The 22,732-nt window shown below is 41.9% G+C and overlaps 1 protein-coding gene across 2 annotated transcripts in view; it reads right to left on the bottom strand.

Moving 5' to 3' along the window:
- The window catches only part of LOC110537326 (nectin-3-like protein), an 82,329-nt gene that overhangs the window by 32,725 nt on the left and 26,872 nt on the right, over window positions 1-22,732 (bottom strand). For both annotated transcript variants that reach the window (XM_021623275.2, XM_021623274.2), the window contains exons 2-5: window positions 3,831-4,178; window positions 2,640-2,939; window positions 2,289-2,406; window positions 2,001-2,152 (exon numbers count right to left, since the gene is read on the bottom strand). In XM_021623275.2, the coding sequence (XP_021478950.1) occupies window positions 2,001-2,152; window positions 2,289-2,406; window positions 2,640-2,939; window positions 3,831-4,178 (918 nt within the window). The remainder of the gene's footprint in view (window positions 1-2,000; window positions 2,153-2,288; window positions 2,407-2,639; window positions 2,940-3,830; window positions 4,179-22,732) is intronic.

Genomic DNA, 22,732 nt, shown 5'->3' on the forward strand with positions numbered 1-22,732 from the left:
CTTACATAGTAAATCTAATACATACTTACATAGTAAATCTAATACATACTTACATAGTAAATCTAATACATGCTTACATAGTAAATCTAATACATACTTACATAGTAAATCTAATACATACTTACATAGTAAATATAATACATACTTATAGTAAAATTAATACATACTTACATAGTAAAATTAATACATACTTACATAGTAAAACTATTACATACTTACATAGTAAATCTAATACATACTTACATAGTAAAACTATTACATACTTACATAGTAAATCTAATACATACTTACATAGTAAAACTATTACATACTTACATAGTAAAATTAATACATACTTACATAGTAAAACTAGTACATACTTACATAGTAAATCTAATACATACTTACATAGTAAAACTATTACATGCTTACGTAGTAAAACTAATACATACTTACATAGTAAATCTAATACATAATGCTGAAATCCTCATATTAAAACATCAAATGTATTCACTAAATTGATGGTTTTTATTTATCATAATGTTTTACAGATTTGTCATTCATTTTTGTATTTTGAAATAATCTTATTCAATGATTAAATATAATTTTACATGTGATAAGGCCATGCAGAAGGCCAGAGATAATTAGATGCCTGTGATAACCTGAAGTACCCAAAAGGGCCACTAGATGTCTTGTGAGAGATTACATAAAATCCATGAAAGATACCAACATTCTGGTAGTTTCCTGTTAAACTTAGAAATGTTCCAGTGATATATACCTTCCCTTTGCAACCCTAGCTGTGGTTGTGATTGGATTAGGACTGCACATGTGTGAAAGGTTTCCCCTAAAAGTGTTCAGTGATGTTGTGAAGTTCTTAAAACAGCAACATAAAATAACACTCCAGTCCTGGTTCCAGGTCCGATATCTGTAGAGATATCAGACTCTCAGATCCAACAGAATGACGTTGTCCCGACTCCATGCAGAGAAACTGCACGAACGTGTGGGCGAGCACACACACAAGAGCGAAACACATTACCCAGAAGCGTGCACACAGAGAACACACACCACGCACAAAACCACAGAGCTCCCTTCAAAGGGAAAAGCAAAAAAATATATATGTTTAATAAATAAGAGTTGAAAAGATCTGGTGAATATTTTATGAATCTGGGACATCTCAGTCAAGGCTGCACGCCTCTGCCTTTCACTGCGACACACACACACACACACACACACACACACACACACACACACACCGAGAGAGTACAGAGGAAAAGAGAGCGAGAAAGAGAGCGCAAAAGAGTAACAAAAAAGAGGGATGGAGAGAGAGATGTACAGTAGTCATACTGAAAGCTTAATTCAGGAAGAGAAGAAAGGTTTATGAGCCGAGGGAGGTGAGGGGGTTAACAAAACCTCAGGGACATGGTGCTCATATTGCACAGCAGAGACAGACACATGCCAGGCCAGGGGAACAACAGGGGACAGGCGACAAAGCCTGGAGATAGTTAGTGGTCTGAGATGATGATTAGGGATGAGCAGACAGACAGATGGGTTTGGCCAGAGAACTAGGGAGCTCTCCTCTCCTGTTGAACATCTGGAGACCTAATCAAGACTAATCAGGCTCCAATTAAGACTCTTACATCTGAGGACCAGAAATAATCTGCACTAATACAGCGTGGCAGCTCGCTTCGATTCAAACACTGACACACCCTCAAGCTTAGATGGATTAGGGTTTAGAATGACGAAATGCTGGACTAACCATGTGTGTTTCTGTGTGTGTTTAAATGTGATTCATCCTCGGAAAAATATACCATTGTTTCAAAACCATAAAAAAGTTATAAGTGAAGTGTTTAGTAGTGAGAGACATAGAGACACAGAGATAGTATTGTCCATAGAGGTAAATCAAGACTCATCTCCATGGTATTATCTGTACACTGAAAGCTTCAAGTTCTCCCCAAGAGAAACAGGGAGAATGTGTGCAATAGCAAGCTGTGTGCATATTCAGCAGCGTTTCCCCCTCTCACCTTGTATGCGTATCCGCAGGTCCCTGCTGCGTAGGTTGATGGCATTGGCAACCTCACACCTGTAGACTCCAGAGTCATTCCTTTGGAGGGGCCTCAGAAACAGCAACGTGCTGTTCAGTATCTCCACCCCCTCTGGCATGTCCCCGTCCAGTCTGGGATGCACACACACATACAAGAACACAAAATTAAAGACGGACACAATTATACACAAACACTGGTTCAATGTTCAATCTGCAGTGTGAACAAATTTGTGCACACATAAAAACCCGATCGCACACACTCACAAACCTGATCCATCTGAAGTGGTGGGCTGGTGGGTTTGCCTTGGCTTTGCAGGTCAGCAGGACGCTCTCGCGGCCCACGTGCCAGTCACCATCATAACCTACCACCACAATGTCTGGGGCATCTGCAGAGACAAGACAGGAGGATTAACATATATAGCAACAGGAAAAGCATAAACCCCCCCCCTCCCCACAAAAATAGAAAAATGGTGTGAAATGACATGTGAATCAGTTAAATCAATCAAATCTGTCTAAATTCCATCATGATAGACATGACTAATCTGTGAATGATTGTGAACAAAAAAGGCAGTGGGACTCGTGTTCAATCACGCACGCACACAGACAGAGAGAGACTCACACTCCACATTGAGCTGGTAGGGGATCCTAAAGTCTGTGTGCAGGGCAGGATGGCGCACCACACAGGTGAGGGCTTGACCCTGGACGTGGCGGGTGGGCTGCCACAGGTAGTGCACTTGGGTGCTGGTGGTGCCGTTGGCCTCTTCCTGCATCGTCACCTCTGAATGGCCAAACAGGTCCGTCTCCCAGGAGACTTCGGCAGGGGGGAGGGCCCGCTCAGCGATGCAGGTAGCCACCACCGTCTCATTGCCCTCATCGATCAGAGCCACCGAGCCAGCCGACACATACACCTTGGGCTCCACTGAGAGAGAGGAGAGAGAGAAATGGAGAGAAAGAGTTCCAGTAGCCTCTAGGGAAGTAGGGTTGAGTTCCTGAGTCTGGAAGAGCTTCCAAACACACACCCTCTTTCAGTCATTCACCAAGCTCTTGTTAATTTCTGTCCACTTCTGCCACTCTCTCCATCTCCCTAGTTTCCTACTATACCTACTATGCAGTAGCAGCTTAGGGACATCCTGTAACCTTTCCAAAAGAGTGTGTGTGTGTGTGTGTGTGTGTGTGTGTGTGTATATATATATATATATATAGCCATGGCTTTGCCTGGAATGATAGATCTATCCATCTATCCAACCCCAGCCCCTCCCAGGAGATCCCTTAAAATAGAGGGACATTTCAACTGTGCAACACACATACACACACCGCACGCCTTATTGCCCACCGCATTTCTCTAGCTCTAATTATAGCACCCTGTTCTTCTACACCCCTCCCTTGCTCCCTCGTTCCCATTCCTCCACCCCTCCTCTCATTCTCGCAACTGTACCCAACTGTCATACTGTTTACCCCACAGCAAATCTCCATGACTGTTCTCACTGCAACGCCACTTCATCGACCAACCCTTATTCCAATCTCTCGTTCTCACCACTTTCCTTCCTCACTCTCCCCCTTCTCTTTTTTCCTCTTCCACTTTGTCTTACCACTTTCCCTCCGGCTCAGTGATGTGAGTAGGATGTCTCTCCCCCAGAATATTGGTATGCATTATTCATTCAATTTACAAGAGGCACTTTACTAAGATACAGAATTACATTTCAGAATCTTACAAGCACACTATTAGCCAGACAAACACACACATACATACATTTACAAAAGGTGTGTTGCACACAGACACACACACAAGCAAACACATGCACATTCTTACCAAGCACGCTGACAGTGGTGGAGGCCTGTGTGTTGCCCAGGGGGAAGGTGGCCACCTTGCAGGTGTACACTCCAATGTCTGTGAAGCCCACGTCCTCCAGTACGATGGTGGCGTCATGGGAGGAGGGTGAGCGGAAGGACAGGCGGCGAACGTAGTCCGGGGGGATGGAGATACCGAACACGGGGTTGTACACCGCCACCGTCACCGAGCCTGTGGGCAGCCGACGCTCCCAGGAACTCTGGGTAAAACTCAGGTTGGCCTCCACCTCCACACTACAGCCCAACGTCACGTTCTTCCCCAATACAGCACTCACCTTCTGGGGCACCAACACCTGACTGCCCCCCACACCTGGAGCCAGGGAGAGAAACAAAGAATGAATAGTTTCACCATCAAAGATCAGTTCATTCCAATTATTTCTAAAGAAATACTGTTAGCAGTAACATTGAGTGAAAAGCAGTGGGGAATATGTTAAGTTAAGTATAATCCTAACAGTTGTACTTGGGCAGTGAAACATAAGCCTGTAAGTGGGTGTGTGTAATGTGTATGGCTGTACATTCAATATGCCCACTGATGATGGCAATAAAGGACCTCCATCGGTCTCTCAGAATCACATCATTTACCATAATAACAATAAAACTGAAACACATGCACAGCTTGTGAATATGTGTGTGTTTGTGAATAGGTAAGGAGGACATGTGAGGACAACCTGCTAGTACTACAACAACAGCAGCAGGTGCGGTATCTCTTACAAACACACAGGAGTAAACGACACACACACACACACACACACACACACACACACACGCGGAGCCACGCATACACCTAGTCATATAATCATTGATAAAACTCAAGCACCATTCATTACAGCTGGATTCTCTTTTATAAAGTCCTCAAACCATATATAAGCCCATGACATAAACCAGTGTTCAAGGGTGACCTCACCAACTAGATCTCTTCGTTTCATGCGTGTGTCATCTGAAGATAATCATAGCCTCCTCTCGAGGCACTATCAATAAACATTTATCATATTGGGTGTAATAGTGTGTGTGTGTGTGTGTGGTCGGGAGAGCGAGATGGTTTTGTGAACAACATTTACTTGAAAGAGCACTGACGTCAGCGCCGCTAAGACATTCCCAAACCAAAACACAAGCTTAGTCAGTTCCATCAAACTAAGCATTCACAGACATCTGTGCTGATCTGATCATGAATCCACAGCAACCAACATTTGGTTTTCCATCAACATAATACACAGTCCAGCGTTTGTGTATGTTTGTTCCAAAGATCAGTTTATTCTTGTACAATAGCTGCCTGCCCTACTCCTGACCTGAATCCAGGAATTAAAAGCAGCCCTTTGTGAAACAAACCACTCACTCTGTCCCTGTATCCAATCAGAACTAGCCCCTAAAGCTCTGTCATCCCCTCTAGTTATTAACATGGCCTGTCCACACTCACAGCATTAAGATCAGCAGTACTCCAGAGACACAGGCAGAGGGGGAGAGGGGGAGGGAGAAAGGGGGAGAGAGAGAGAGATGGAGACAGAGGCAGACAGAGACAGAAACCGCAGTACTCCACAGACACAGACAGAGGGAGAGAGTTACGGGAAAGGGCGAGGTAGAGAGAAAGGTGGGAGGAAGAGAAAGGAAGACAGGGAGAAGATATGGCAATATGATGAAAGTGCTAGTGGGAGAAGGAACAGTCTAAAGTAAGTAAAGGGTCATATGAAACAGATGAGAGGAAACAAATCTATCACTAAGAGATTCTGCTGTCCAAGAGAGAGAAAAAACTGTGGAAGGAACGAGTCCCAGAAAGATAAATAAACACGAACATCATAATAATACCACCATGCTGCACTCACCACACCACTCAACCACATCACTAATTGCAACAAGCTGCCAGTGGGAAGACGTCATCGTAAATCAAAACCCTCTGCATTGCTTGGCAACTGACTCAAAACATTCTGCCTGTTGTTGTCGAGCCAACAACAACCCCAGCCCAATCTCTCAGCCAACCCAACAGAAGTATTTTCCTGAGTGTCCCCCCAACCTGGAAGCCTGAGACCTGAGCACAGAGAGGGTGAAAATGACATTAGAATGCCAGAGGGAGGGTGGAGAGGAAATCAACAAGAGGACCATTCGTTAAAAGACAGGGTTTGAGGGCTGACCCCATTTAGTCGACTTGTCGATTGTTTGGTCAATCAATATTTTTTTAGTAGAGCAGTGGCAAATAATTTTTTAAATATGGCACACAAGACCTCTGATACGCGCCTGTCTGAGTGGACTAATCAAGTGCGGACGCGGCAGGGTTGGCACAACAGTAGCACATTTACTGTTAATTCCCATTATCTCTCATCTAGTGTAGCACCACGTATTATCAGCATATTCAAGAGTTTAAGAAACATATTACCTTCAAGTGTTCTTGTGATCAAGCCATCAATGTTTTGTGATTATTGGTGTCGTAAAAATGTTAGCTAACGGTTTAGCAATTAGCATGTTTGACATTTCTTTTTGATAAGCGGTTTAGCAAAAAAAAAATAAACGTCCCATATTAATCGGCATACGGTCCCCAGTTATTGGCCACCTTACTATTTTGTTCAATTACAAGATATATCCATTTCATTTTGTAAAAAACAAAAGAGACAACAACCTCGTATGCGAAGTTGACTCGTTGGCTAACCTTCCGGTAAAAATAATAATAATTACGTGCCTGAAATCCGTTATATTTCAGAAGTAAAAAGTAGGATATTAAATGACGTGTGGTCTGTTACTTTTTTGAAAAATCTCAAAACCTAACTTAATGAAAATCGGTGGTCAGCTAGCTAGAAGAGTGTCTTTAGTCGCAAAACGTAAAGTTATATTCGTTCATTTAAATGTTGAGCTTGAGGTGATTTAATCCTCTAACCGCTAGAGTGTCTGACGTTAGGGAACGTCTGATGTTGGGGGAAAATTAGCTACAATGCTTGTTTGGTTAAGGGCGGCAGGTAGCCTAGTGGTTAGAGCGATGGACCAGTAACCAAAAGGTTGCTGGATTGAATCCCTGAGTTGACAAGGTAAAAATCTGTCATTCTGCCCCTGAGCAAGGCAGTTCCCCGGGCGCTGAAGACGTGGATGTCGATTAAGGCATCCCCCCGCACCTCTCTGATTCAGAGGGGTTGGGTTAAATGCGGAAGACACACTTCAGTTGAAGTCATTCAGTTGTACAACTGACTAGGTATCCTCCTTTCCCTTAATTTCTGTTAACCTTTTGTAACTAGGGGGCAGTATTTTCATTTTTGGATAAAAAACGTTCCCGTTTTAAACGGGATATTTTGTCACGACAAGATGCACGACTATGCATATAATTGACAGCTTTGGATAGAAAACTGCAAAGATATTGTCTGTGAGTGCAACAGAACTGATGTTACAGGCGAAACCCAGATAAAAATTCAACCAGGAAGTGCCCCATATTTTGAAAGCCCTGCATGCCAATGACACCTTATATGGCTGTGAATGGGCTACAAATGAGCTTACGCTTCCTACGTATTCCCCAAGGTGTCTACAGCATTGTGACGTCTTTTTACGCATTTCTGCGTAAGGGACCACATTGAGCAAGTGGTCACATGATGGCTCCCTCAGAAAATCTTGCGTAAAGTACAGAAGTAGCCATTTTTCCAATCGCTTCTTATGAGAAACCAATTATCCCGGTGGATATTTTATCGAATAGATATGTGAAAAACACATTGAGGATTGATTCTAAACAACGTTTGCCATGTTTCTGTCAATATTATGGAGCTCATTTGGAAAAAAGTTTGCCGTTGTAGTGACATTTTCCGGTCGATTTCTCAGCCAAACAAACAAACAAACGTGAAGAACAAACTGAGCTATTTCACCTACAAACATAATTTTTGGGGAAAAAAGGAACATTTGCTATCTAACTGGGAGTCTCCTAAGTGAAAAGATCCGAAGTTCTTCAAAGGTAAATGATTTAATTTGATTGCATTTCTTATTTTCTTGAAAATGTTGCCTGCTGCTAGCAGAGCCTAGCATAGCATTATGCCATGATAAACTTACACAAATGCTTGTCTAGCGTTGGCTGTAAAGCATATTTAGAAAATCTGAGATGACAGTGTGATTAACAAAAGGCTAAGCTGTGTTCCAATATATTTTACTTGTGATTTTCATGAATAGGAACATTTTCTAGGGATATTTATGTCCGCTGCGTTATGCTAATTCGTTTGAGGCGATGATTACGCTCCCGCATGCAGGATGGGTAGTATGCATTAAATGTAATTATTATAAATAGTCTTACCGTTGTCATTGTAGGAGTGGAAACGTTGATTGCAGAGCGCACAACCTAGGCTACACTTGTGAGAAAAAGGTTTTGTTTTATTTCATTCCATTTATGAGTCGTCAATGTATTAATTGTCTTTTGTTTGGAGCACTCCTGCCAATCTTGAGTAAGGACACGCACCCGATTACACATACAGAAGTAGGACTAGTCAATCTCGCCTCAAACAGCAATTAACAAAGTCTGTTTTTACATCCATTGAGAATGACAATAGTTCCTCAACATAGCCTATTTGAAAACTATTTCCAGCTCCCTTCCGATAACCACTCAGTGAGAAAAGGAAAAAATGTCATGCTCTGATCCGGTAGAAACGTCATAAAAATAGGCCTACCTGATTACTTCTTATCCCTTGTCTGTCTGTCCGGAGCTCACTGGTGCTGGAAACTCGGAGGACCCAGAATATTTTATATAATATAATATATAATAATAATTGCAAGTTTGCTAGCACAAGCTTTGGGCCAGCTTTGGGCCAATTCCTTTATAATTTTGATTAACCACATGACATTGACTTTGAGATATGAAGACTTAATTATCAATTACATTAAACTGTTCCACAAAAATGTGCATATGAAAATGATAACTGGCACCCAGATCAGTAGAAATGGTAGGATAACTTGGAACTCCAAAAGGAAAAAAGGTTCCGACCGACCAGAAGAGGTTTTTTCTTCTGGTTAGTCTATATTGATCTCTGGCTCCCTCTTTAGTTATAAGTATAAATCGGGGACAGCCCTATAGGGTTTTATTGGAAAATATATTTTCTGACCGCCCTGCCGTGCCCTAGAGATTAAGAGTTGAGTTGTGCCATTTTATAGGGGTGGGATCTCAAGAAAATAAAGGACGGGAAACACTCTTTGTAATCCTTCCCTGAATTCTCGGATGTTTGAATAGCACATAACGCAACAACTAGGTATGTGAATTTTCCCATTGCTGAAGTGCCCTGCATTGACCACAGTTGACTTTGCAACCTTGGCTCCTAGGTCTACAGGGTGGAACCACAGCATTACGTTTACTGTTGGACAGCTGTTGACTCTTGTTAGGCATGTCAAATATCAGTGGCAGCTGTGTCACTTCTGGGTGGCTCAATAAGGCTAGTTTGTGAGCTGACAGTGATGGAGATATTTAGCTACTTACACATAGCGACTGCATTCCCAGACAGGAATTCCACAAAAGGGCATTCACTCACTCCAAACAGGTGATGCTTGAAAGATCACAGTGCAACCCAGCAGATACAGAGTTTCATCCACTGAGACCAATCTACAGGATGTGGGTTCTGATGAGCCATTTGTCCAGGAGAAGAGAGAGTGGCTGTATGGGCGCTCAAAACTGGAACTGGAACTTTAAGATGGAGATTTTTCTAAATGGGAAGCAGGGGATTTAAATAGCCATATATTGGTAGATGTTAATAACCTGACCACTAGAGAACTGCTCAACCACCATCTGTTGTTATTTTAGGCTCCCCTCAAAAGCAGAGAGGTATACAGAAAGAAAAGACAGATCATAGTGAAATAGGCCCTCTAATGTAATCACCTAACCATCAGGAGAAAGAGGAAGGCAAAGAAATGCTTAACATAACCGTTTGTGAAAGCTACTCCTTCTATTGTATCAAAATTAATCAGCCTTTAAGACCAGCAACAAGCAAACAGTTGAAGTCAGAAGTTTACATACACCTTAGCCAAATACATTTAAACTCAGTTATTCACAATTCATGACATTTAATTATAGTAAGAATTCCCTGTCTTAGGTCAGTTAGGATCACCACTATTTTAAGAATGTGAAATGTCAGAATAATAGAAGAGAGAATGATTTATTTCAGCTTTGATTGCTTTCATCACATTCCCAGTGGGTCATAAGTTTACATACACTCAATTACTATTTGGTAGCATTGCCATTAAATTGTTTAATTTGGGTCAAACGTTTTGGGTAGCCTTCCACAATAAGTTGGGTGAATTTTGGCCCATTCCTCCTGACAGATCTGGTAAACTGAGTCAGGTTTGCAGGCCTACTTGCTTGCACACACCTCTTCAGTTCTGCCCACATATTTTATATGGGATTGAGGACAGGGCATTGCGATGGCCACTCCAATACCTTGACATTGTTGTCCTTAAGCCATTTTGCCACAACTTTGGAAGTATGCTTGGGGTCATTGTCCATTTGGAAGACCCATTTGCAACCAAGCTTTAACTTCCTGACTGATGTCTTGAGATGTTGCTTCAATATATCCACATAATTATCCTTCCTCACGATGCTATTTATTTTGTGAAGTGCACCAGTCCCTCCTGCAGCAAAGCACCCCAACAACATGATGCTGCCACCCCTGTGCTTCACGGTTGGGATGGTGTTCTTCGGCTTGCAAGCCTCCCCCTTTTTCCTCCAAACATAACGATGGTCATTATGGCCAAACAGTTCTATTTTTCTTTCATCAGACCAGAGGACATTTCTCCAAAAAGTTCGATCTTTGTCCCCATGTGCAGTTGCAAACCGTAGTCTGGCTTTTTTTATGACGGTTTTGGAGCAGTGGCTTCTTCCTTGCTGAGCGACCTTTCAGGTTATGTCGACATGGGACTTGTTTTAATATGGATATAGATACATTTGTATCATTTTCCTCCAGCATCTTCACAATGTCCTTTGCTGTTGCTCTGGGATTGATTTGAACTTTTTGTACCAAAGTAGGTTCATATCTAGGAGACAGAACGCGTCTCCTTCCTGAGTGGTATGACGGCTGCGTGGTCCCATGGTGTTTATACTTGCATACTATTGTTTGTACAGATGAACATTGTACCTTCAGGCGTTTGGAAATTGCTCCCAAGGATGAACCAGACTTGTGGAGGTCTAAAAAAAAAAAATTCTTGACTGATTTCTTTTGATTTTCCCACTTAGTTTTCAAACAAGGTAGGCCTTGACATACATCCACAGGTACACCTCCAATTGACTCAAATGATATCAATTAGCCTATCAGAAGCTTCTAAAGTCATGACATCATTTTCTGGAATTTTCCAAGCCGTTTAAAGGCCCAGTCAACTTAGTGTATGTAAACTTCTGACCCACTGGAATTGTGATACAGTGAATAATAAGTGAAATAATCTGGTTGTAAACAATTGTTGGAAAAATGACTTGTGTCATGCACAAAGTAGATGTCCTAACCGACTTGCCAAAACTATAGTTAAGAACAAGAAATTTGTGGAGTGGTTGAAAAATGAGTTTTAATGATTCCATCCTAAGTTTATGTAAACTTCTGACTTCAACTGTACATACTCATTACAGAGAAGAACCTACTGTAGCGCCTCTATCACACACAGCGAGTCTGGCTGTCCTGGCAGCAAGGAGACATTGTTCCCAGAGGAGACTCAGGTGCTCATTCTCCCTCAGTCAGCGCCGGATGGCGCAATTATAGTATGGGATTGGTTGAAGTTCAATGCTAATATTGATGAAAACTCACAAATCAACTTGAATGTTGGTACACAACACACATCCCGCCTCGTCATGAGCCGTGATCGAGAACCACATACCGGATTTTTGACAGCGTCTTTAGCATTGGAGTATTCAGAGTAATTTCTGCAGCAACATAGTCCAAATTCTAGATATCGGATAAAAATGAGACTTTAGAGTCCATAAAGTGACCATTGGACTTAATTTTAGGATTGACCAAGTTTGTAGATGTAACAGTTTTTATTAAGGGAGTGGCTCCTATTCTGTGATCGGATCTTTATTTCTGAGGCTTCGTATCTGTGAGCGTGCAAAGTCTCACAGTAATTAATGGGAATTTGGAACTTCAGTCATTTTTTCATGACAAAACCGGATTAGATACGTACTGGTAGTTAAATGCCCAAAAGATGATATTAGCAATATCAAGAAGCAAAAACAAAAAATCAATAGCCAATACAATGTCAAAACATGATTTTGTCATGAGTTCAGTAGCATTTGCTTGATTTGCATGCTTGCGTTAGCTAACAAGCGTTAGCTAGCTAGCAAGCTCTTGTCCAATAGAAACCGATGCAACCCTGCTGGCTACATGGCAAGCTATATGACCAGTGGTGACAGTGAGGTCCCTATGAAATGTATACTATGTATTTTTGTAAATAACAGCTGGTGCACGATATCTAAGGAAGTCTCGAGCTATTGCTCGCCTGAGGTAGAGTATCTCATGATAAGCTGTAGACCACACTACCTACCTAAAGAGTTTATCTGTATTTTTCGTAGCTGTTTACATACCCCCACAGTCAGAGGCTGGCACTAAGACAGCATTGAATGAGATGTATTCTGCCATAAGCAAACAAGAAAACGGGCACCCAGAGGCGGCGCTCCTAGTAGCCGGGGACTTTAATGCAGGGAAACTTATATCCGTTTAACCAAATTTCTATCAACATGTTAAATGTGCAACCAGAGGGGAAAAAATGATGGACCACCTCTACTCCACACACAGCCTCCCTAGCCCTCCATTTGGAAAATCTCACCATAATTCCATCCTCCTGATTCCTGCTTACAAGCTCAAATTTAAGCAGGAAGCACCAGTCAGATGAAGAAGATGCTAAGTCACAGGACTGTTTTGCTAGCACAGACTGGAATACGTTTCGGAATTCCTCCGATGGCATTGAGGAGTACACCACATCAGTCATTGGCTTAATCAATAAGCGCATCGATGACGTTGCCCCACAGTGACCGTGCGTACATACCCCAACCAGAAGCCATTGATTACAGGCAGCATCCGCACGGAGCTAAAGGCTAAAACTGCCGCTTTCAAGGAGCGGTACTCTAACCCAGATGCTTACAAGAAATCCTGCTATGCCCTCCGACGAACCATCAAACAGGCGTCAATACCAGACTAAGATCGAATCGTACTACACCGGCTCTGACGTTCGTCGAATGTGGCAGGCCTTGCAAACCATTAGACTACAAAGGGAACCACAGCCGCAAGCTTCCCAGTGACACGAGCCTACCAGACGAGCTAAACTACCTCTATGCTCGCTTCGAGGCAAATAACACAAAACATGCATGGGAGCACCAGCTGTTCCAGGAGACTGTGTGATCACGCTCTCCGCAGCCGATGTGAGGAAGACCTTTAAACACGTCAACATTCACAAGGCTGAAGGGCTAGACGGATTACCAGGACGTGTACTACAAGCATGCGCTGACCAACTGGCAAGTGTCTTCACTGACATTTTCAATCTCTCCATGTCCGAGTCTGAAATAACAACATGTTTTAAGCAGACCACCAGTCTCTCTGCCCAAGAACACTAAGGTAATCTGCTTAAATGACGACCAACCCGTAGCACTCACATCTGTAGCCACGAAGTGCTTTGAAAGGCTGGTCAAGGCTCACATCAACACCATTATCCCAGAAACCCTAGACGCACTCCAATTTGCATACTGCCCCAACAGATCCACTGATGATGCAATCTCTATTGTTCTCCACACTGCCCTTTCCCACCTGGACAAAAGGAACACCTATGTAAGAATGCTATTCATTGACCACAGCTCAGCGTTCAACACCATAGTGCAGTCAAAGCTAATCAATAAGTTAAGGACCCTGGGACTAAACACCTCCCTATGCAACTGGATCCTGGACTTCCTGACGAGCCGCCCCCAGGTGGTAAGGGTAGATGACAACACATCCGCCATGCTGATCCTCAACACAGGGGCCCCTAAGGGATGCGTGCTCAGTCCCCTCCTGTACTCCCTGTTCACTCATGACTGCACGGCCAGGCACGACTCCAACACCATCATTATTACATTTAGATGACATAAGTGGTAGGCCTGATCACTGACAACGACGAGACAGCCTATTGGGAGACCTGGTCGTGTGGTGCCAGGACAACAACCTCTTCCTGTGATAAAGACAAAGGAGATGATTGTGGACTACAGGAAAAAGAGGACCGAGCACGCCCCCATTCTCATCGGCGGGGTTGCAGTGGAGCAAGTTGAGAGCTTCAAGTTCACATGCTTCAAGTGTCCACATCACCAACAAACTAACATGGTCCAAGCACACCAGGACTGTCGTGAAGAGGGCACGACAAAACCTATTCCCTCTCAGGAGACTGAAAAGATTTTGCATGGGTCCTCAGATTCTCAAGGTTCTACAGCTGCACCATCGAGAGCATGGTTGCATCACTGCCTGGTATGGCAACTGCTCGGCATCCGACCGACCTACAAGGCACTACAGAGGGTAGTGCGTACGGCCCAGTATATCACTGGGGCCAAGCTTCCTGCAATCCAGGACCTATATACCAGGCGGTGTCAGACGAAGGCCCTAAAAATGGTCAAAGACTCTAGCCACCCTAGTCATAGCCTGTTGTCTCTGCTACCGCACGGCAAGCGGTACCGGAGCGCCAAGTCTAGGTCCAAGAAGCTTCTAAACCGCTTCTAACCCCAAACCATAAGACTGCTGATCATCTAATCAAATAGCTATCCAGACTATTTGCATTGTGCACCCCCCCCCCTTTAATAACTCTACCTACATGTACATACTACCTCAACTAACTGGTGCCCACGCACATTGACTCTGTACCGGTACCCCCTTCTATATAGTCTCGCTATTGTTATTTTACTGCTGCTCTTAATTACATGTTACTTTATTCTTATTGGTATTTTTTGAAACTGCATTGTTAGTTAGGGGCTCGTAAGTAAGCATTTCACTGTACGGTCTACACCTGTTGTATTTGGAGCATGTGACTAATAAAATTTGATTTGAGCTATGACAGTTACCAGTGTGCATGCACAAATGCATGACGACACATTGTATCAAGTCAAGAAGGCATGCTGAACAGACTGCCTCTGGGACTGAACTGCCCCATCTAGCTAGTTAGCTAGTAGTAGAGGGGTACAAAAATGCTGGTACACAGATGCATAGCTCATACAATTATATTTGGGTTCTAGTCAATGACAATACATGTTGCAAAGTAAATACCTGCGTCAAATAGATTGCGTTGCATTGCATGTTAGTGCACTAAAACTCAAGTTATTTTTATTTTGCATAGGATAGGGGACTCACCCAACATCACAAGCTTGAAGGGGATACGCATGTATTATTTACAAAGTCCAGCAGCCAGCCTCTGTAGCTAGCTAGCTAACACCAGTCAGCTGAAAGATAGCTAGCTTAACTAACGAACAGGCAAAGGTAGCTAACTATACTTGTTTAAGGAAGGTTTGTTACACAAATAACAAAATAGCTAACTAGAGCAAGACAACAACTGCAGACATCAACACAGAAGCTGGCTACAGATAGCTAGCTCATATCCAAATGCCAATCCTAAATTTTTCCACAAAACATAGCTTGCTACCCACACCAGTTCAAAACCAACACCAAACTTTGGGCAAATTGTCATTCTTACAATGCATGCAATGCAATGGATTTTTGCAAAACTAGCTACTCCATAGTCCAAGTTACGGTAAGGGCTAGCCATATCACTGTCAGTCAGGACACAACTCAAAACTGTAGCTGAGAAAACAACTGTACGTAAACAGTGCGGTGTGCACTGCGGTGTGCAAATTCATGCTTGCTAGCATCAGAAATACACAATTTTTGAACATCTAGAATAGATTCTAGTACGCTCCTTCTCCCGTCTTTACATTTGAATCCAAATCAATGCTGATCAACAGTGCCAAACTAACAACTCCGCCACCGTCTTGATTATATAAATGTATAGGATGCATAACTCTGCAACGCTTTAGGCTAGAGACAAGCTGTAAAGGCACAAGAAAAATACGTGGCTCTAGTGTACATGGGGACATTTTTGTTTAGTCTCTATGGGTGAGTTATACAACCTTCAAAAGTCAATGACTTTGAACCATTTTCCTTTGCTTTCGATGGGAATTTAGTATTATTTTACAATGTAAGACTGTCGCAATCAATTGAGCTATTCACCTTCTGAAAACGGCAAACAACTACTTTTGACGATCCATGGAAAATTCTAAACAAACGTTTATAGTTAAACTGTTTTGAGCAATTAGGAGGGCAAAAGCCAGCAGACCAGCGTTCACACCAGCAACCCTTGTAGTTAAGAAAGCACACCACCTGTTGTCTCATGTATAACCGTTGCATACATTTCACACTACATTTCTGCATGCACCATTTCTGAAGTTGGTGCACATACAAAAACATTGAGATTTATATACTTGGCCACCCCATACATACTCACGTGACAATAATACTCTTTTATTTGCAGTATAATTTAGAACTCTTGTTATTAGGCCATGGCATGAAAAATACAAATTATTGTTCAATATTCTGTTCATCAAAAGATTGGGTTTATATGTCCTGCCTTAGGGAATGATGTGGCACTCTTATCACACAGCAATACTGTGGCCTACATAAACTACTGGTCTATTTACGGTGTTGGCAGAATGTTTAAATCTTTAGCAGTAATTTACGCTGTATGTGGAAAAGGACTGTCAGTTTCTGAATGAGGAAACAATGGAAAACTGTTGTGGACCTGTCAGCAGAACGTTTGAATTCAACAATGTTTCATATCGACTTTTCCCCCAACCTAAATATGACGGACTGCCCGCGAATTGTAGGGCAGGATACTCAAAAAACCTACAATTACAGTACTTACAGTAGTTACAGTTCTACATTGAGTATAACAAACATTAGGAATACCTTCCTAATATTGAGTTGCACATTGGGCTGTTGTCGTGACCGTATAATCACCAGACAGTGCTTTCCATGGTGATGATTCATTCAAAAAAAACATATGTATACAGTGGGGCAAAAAGTATTTAGTCAGTCACAAATTGTGCAAGTTCTCCCACACAAAAAGATGAGAGGCCTGTAATGTTCATCATAGGTACACTTCAACTATGACAGACAAAATTTGTTTGTTTTTTTTAAATCACATTGTAGGATTTTTAATGAATTAATTTGCAAATTATGGTGGAAAATAAGTATATGGTCACCTACAAACAAGCAAGATTTCTGGCTCTCACAGACCTGTAACATCTTCTTTAAGAGGCTCCTCTGTCCTCCACTCGTTACCTGTATTAATGGCACCGGTTTGAACTTGTTATCAGTATAAAAGACACCTGTCCACAACCTCAAACAGTCACACTCCAAACTCCACTATGGCCAAGACCAAAGAGCTGTCAAAGGACACCAGAAACAAAATTGTAGACCTGCACCAGGCTGGGAAGACTGAATCTGCAATAGGTAAGCAGCTTGGTTTGAAGAAATCAACTGTGGGAGCAATTATTAGGAAATGGAAGACATACAAGACCACTGATAATCTCCCTTGATCTGGGGCTCCACGCAAGATCTCACCCCGTGGGGTCAAAATGATCACAAGAACGGTGAGCAAAAATCCCAGAACCACACGGGGGGACCTAGTGAATGACCTGCAGAGAGCTGGGACCAAAGTAACAAAGCCTACCATCAGTAACACACTACGCCGCCAGGGACTCAAATCCTGCAGTGCCAGACGTGTCCCCTTGCTTAAGCCAGTACATGTCCAGGCCCGTCTTAAGTTTGCTAGAGAGCATTTGGATGATCCAGAAGAAGATTGAGAGAATGTCATATGGTCAGATGAAACCAAAATATAAAACTTTTTGGTAAGAACTCAACTCGTTGTGTTTGGAGGATAAAGAATGCTGAGTTGCATCCAAAGAACACCATACCTACTGTGAAGCATGGGGGTGGAAACATCATGCTTTGGGGCTGTTTTTCTGCAAAGGGACCAGGACGACTGATCCGTGTAAAGGAAAGAATGAATGGGGCCATGTATCATGAGATTTTGAGTGAAAACCTCCTTCCATCAGCAAGGGCATTGAAGATGAAACATGGCTGGGTCTTTCAGCATGACAATCATCCCAAACACACTGCCCGGGCAACGAAGGAGTGGCTTCGTAAGAAGCAATTCAAGGTCCTGGAGTGGCCTAGTCAGTCTCCAGATCTCAACCCCATAGAACATTTTTGGAGGGAGTTGAAAGTCTGTGTTGCCCAGCAACAGCCCCAAAACATCACTGCTCTAGAGGAGATCTGCATGGAGGAATGGGCCAAAATACCAGCAAGTGTGTGAAAACCTTGTGAAGACTTCCAGAAAACGTTTGACCTCTATCATTGCCAACAAAGGGTATTTAACAAAGTATTGAGATAAACTTTTGTTATTGACCAAATACTTATTTTCCACCATAATTTGCAAATAAATTCATAAAAAATCCTAATGTGATTTTCTGGAATTTTTTTCTCTCATTTTGTCTGTCATAGTTGAAGTGTACCTATGATGAAAATTACTAAATACTTTTTTGCCCCACTGTACTAGACCGTATGCATAGACTTTTGAGCCCAAGCTCGAAATAAAAAGCGGAATAAAAATGATGACTGTGCAATACATAGCCTACCGCATATTATGCATGGCAGAAAAAAAACAAAACTAGACTGATTTATGATGTCTTTGGTACAGAACAAATGTGAGTAATCGCCTTTTAGTGTGGACTGTATTATTATGCATACTGGATGGACTGGTTTCCTTATGCTACGCTCCAACATTTCTATCCATGAGTTTGGGAAAGAACTAATAGTTGTAGGCAATGCTATTGGTTCATTGATTGCGCAGGGTGGCTTACAGTTAGCCTACAATTAGTATTTGATTTTGAATAGTTTAGTAATAGGGATTTGAAAAAAATAATTTCATAATTAATTGTGACATTACCTTCAGTTATACAGAATATCTCACCACCATGCAGTTCCATCTCCTCCTCTCTCATTTATTCCTTTCTTGAGCGCGCAGACTGGCTGTCAACAGTTTAGTGAAATTTTAAATTGTGAAAACATGTTACTTTTGACGTTCCCAAACAGATTTCCCAAATGAAGCACTGGGTAGCTGCATGAACAAGGTTTGAGAGCCCATGGCATACAGAGTTTGGGCAGAATATACCTGTCGGGCAGCGAGAGCATGCTCCTCAAACGGTGGCTGATGCTTGGAGTGAAAAAAAGTGTTCTTGTATTTAGTTTTCAGCTGTTCATATCAAGCACATGCTCAGCTATGAAACCAAACTAGCCTACAAAACTGACTGGCAGGAAAGCGTATGGCCTCCATTCGCTATTTGAGTGCATACAGATGATATGTATTTTTCCCCCCTGCCCGTTTGATAATGGGCCATTCTAAATCGAAACATATTTGACATATTATTAAAGACAAGATTAAATTGAGAATAATCTGATGGGTGAAAACATGATCACTTGATTTATTGTGATGGTGTAAGTTAAATTGATGTATTAAACTTCTTTAAATGTATATGTTCCAAAGGCTTGCATCAGCAGCTTGGAGGCCTGGAACACGTGTTTATATTAGCTATGGTTGTGAGACTGACAGCTTTTTGCATGACAATAACCGGCTGACAAAATATCATGACCACCACAGCCCTATTTGCACGACAGCCCTAGTTGGCTATTGAATAGAACACAAGGCTAATGTAGTTGGTCAAAGTTGTGTACTGAAAAACCTTGGTAGATCATGGGTGGAGTAGGCATTGTGGTGCTCATGTGAATTTCCTTTCTTTTCGGCTTCAGACCAAAGCCTATCGCCCACTTAAAAAAATATATATATATATATTAGGGCCCTCAACTGTTAGGTGTCCTTCCAGGTTGTGCTATCCGATGTGTGTCTCAGCACTCAGCAGACAGGAGGTGAGACTCAGAGTTACTACAACAAACCATGGGTGAACTCAGACATCACGAGAGGTCTCTTGGAGGAGAATACATGAGCTAGGCACATTTTGAGAATACTGTAATATCTAATATTTCTCTATTTTCTTTCTCTCTGCATTGTTTGGATGGGCCCGAAAGTAAGCATTTCACTCTTAGTCTACATCTGTTGTTTACAAAGCATGTGACAAATACAGTTGAGTCATTAAAACTAGTTTTTCAATCACTCCCCAAATTTCTTGTTAACAAACTATAGTTTTGGAAAGTCTGTTAGGACATCTACTTTGTGCATGACACCAGTCATTTTTCCAACAAATGTTTACAGATGATTTCACTGTATCACAATTCCAGTGGGTCAGAACTTTACATACACTAAGTTGACTGTGCCTTTAAACAGCGTAGAAAATTCCAGAAAATGTCAAAGCTTTAGAAGCTTCTGATAGGCTAATTAACATAATTTGAGTAAATTGGAGGTGTACCTGTGGATGTATTTCAAGGCCTACCTTCAAACTCAGTACCTCTTTGCTTGACATCATGGGAAAAATCAAAAGAAATCAGCCAAGACCTCAGGAAAAAATGGTAGACCTCCACAAGTCTGGTTCATCCTTGGGAGTAATTTCCAAATGCCTGAAGGTACCACGTTCATCTGTACAAACAATAGTACGCAAGTATAAACACCATGGGACCACGCAGCCGCCATACCGCTCAGGAAGGGGACACGTTCTGTCTCCTAGAGATGAACATACTTTGGTGCGAAAAGTCTAAATCAATTCCAGAGCAACCACGTGAAGATACTGGAGGAAACAGGTACAAAATTATCTATATCCACATAACCTGAAAGGCCGCTCAACAAGGAAGAAGCCACTGCTCCAAAACCATCATAAAAATGGCCAGACTATGATTCGTAACTGCACATGGGGACAAAGATCGTACTTTTTGGAGAAATGTCATCTGGTCTGATGAAACAAAAATACAACTGTTTGGCCATAATGACCATCGTTATGTTTGGAGGAAAAAGGGGGAGGCTTGCAAGCCGAAGAACACCATCCCAACCGTGAAGCACGGGGGTGGCAGTGTCATGTTGTGGGGGTGCTTTGCTGCTGGAGGGACTGGTGCACTTCACAAAATAGATGGCAACATGAGGCAGGAACATTTTGTGGATATATTGAAGCAACATCTCAAGACATCAGTCAGGAAGTTAAGGCTTGGTCGCAAATGGGTCTTCCAAATGGACAATGCCCCCAAACATACTTCCAAAGTTGTGGCAAAATGGCTTAAGGACAAAAATGTCAAGGTATTGGAATGGCCATCGCAAAGCTCTGACCTCAATCCTATAGAAAATATGTGGGCAGAACTGAAAAAGCGTGTACGAGCAAGGAGGCCTACAAACCTGACTCAGTTACAGCATCTCTGTTAGGAGGAATGGGTCTAAATTCACCCGGAAAATCATTTAACCTGGGTCAAACGTTAAAGGCAATGCTACCAAATAGTAATTGAGTGTATGTAAACTTCTGACAAACTGGGAATGTGATGAAAGAAATAAAAGTTGAAATAATTCTCTATTATTCTGACATTTCACATTCTTAAAATAAAGTGGTGATCCTAACTGACCGGAGACAGGGAATACTTACTAGGATTAAATGTCATGAATTGTGAAAAAATGAGTTTAAATGTATTTGGCTAAGGTGTATGTAAACTTCCGACTTCAACTGTAAATATTATTTGATTTTTGATGAAAATAAGGACAGAATCATTAGTACAGGTATAAAATGGATGTTAATAAGTGTTATAATTTAACTCAACTCCCTCTCCATCGTGGATAAATTGGGCGATTGAGTAGAGTGGCTGTCTTTGTGTTAGTGCTGAGCGATTAGTGCTTTTTGAGGTCGGTTTGGTTTCAGTTCAATTATGAAAAACAATCCCAGTTTGATAGATTTTTTTTATTTTATACATTAAATGCACTATATTGGTTGAATGCTGTAACACAGAATAAAACAATTAGTAAAAGTCCCACGATGGTAGTGACTACCCATTACTGCTTATCACTTATTATCCAACATTTATTCACATTACTTAAAATACTTAAGTTGTGAATATTACATTTGTTTAAGGCCTATTTGCAGCTCTATAGGCATCAGCTCTATAGAGTTACTGCCTATGCTGTCTGACAAAATCACTATTTTAGTAGTTCTTAAAAGTAAATACTTTTACGAATGCTGAATACCAACTCTGTATTTCCAGGTTGAGATAACACATGAAACTGCTGCTCTCTATCGCGCTCGATCGTGCGTTCTTCTGTCATTTCTCTCCGTCTTCATGTCTGCACAGACTGGACAAGTAGGGCACACTGGATTATGGTCATTTTAGTGAAGTACCATGTTTTTTGCACTAAACTATGTAGACTTTTGGACATTGGAAACTCCAATTCCCTACTACATCGCACAGTTTGGGATTGACCTGATTTATCTCTAGAGAAATTTCTCATTTGAACCCACTGAAAAAAATGTATGAAATGGAATTAAAATAATTGAATGGATGTTGGTCAATTAGTTGTTTAAAAACCTAAAAAGAACTACAATTTTGTGTGGCGTGTGTAAAGTTAGAAGTTAAAGGGTGACATGGTTGGAGAGCCACTTCAGTTAGTGCAGAGAGCAGGTGTTCTAGGCAGAGTGAAAAGACTGGGGCTTTAACACACACACACACACACACACACTTTAGTCATTAATGCGTTTGTGTGCGCGTGTACTTTTACATACAATAACACACAAGGTCAGATCATTACTTTGTGCACAGTAGCAGCTCCAAAGGCATCAGGTTTCACAAATCCCCCTTTTCACAGAGAAACACAGAGACACCTCTCAGCTGCCTGAATTCTGAGCACTGGAAAGCACATGGGACTTAAAATAAGTTCCAAAAATAAAAAAATAAATGTCCCAGCGATCTCTAA

This window comes from Oncorhynchus mykiss, chromosome 12 (assembly GCF_013265735.2).
Source record: "Oncorhynchus mykiss isolate Arlee chromosome 12, USDA_OmykA_1.1, whole genome shotgun sequence".
Taxonomy (NCBI): Eukaryota; Metazoa; Chordata; class Actinopteri; order Salmoniformes; family Salmonidae; genus Oncorhynchus; species Oncorhynchus mykiss.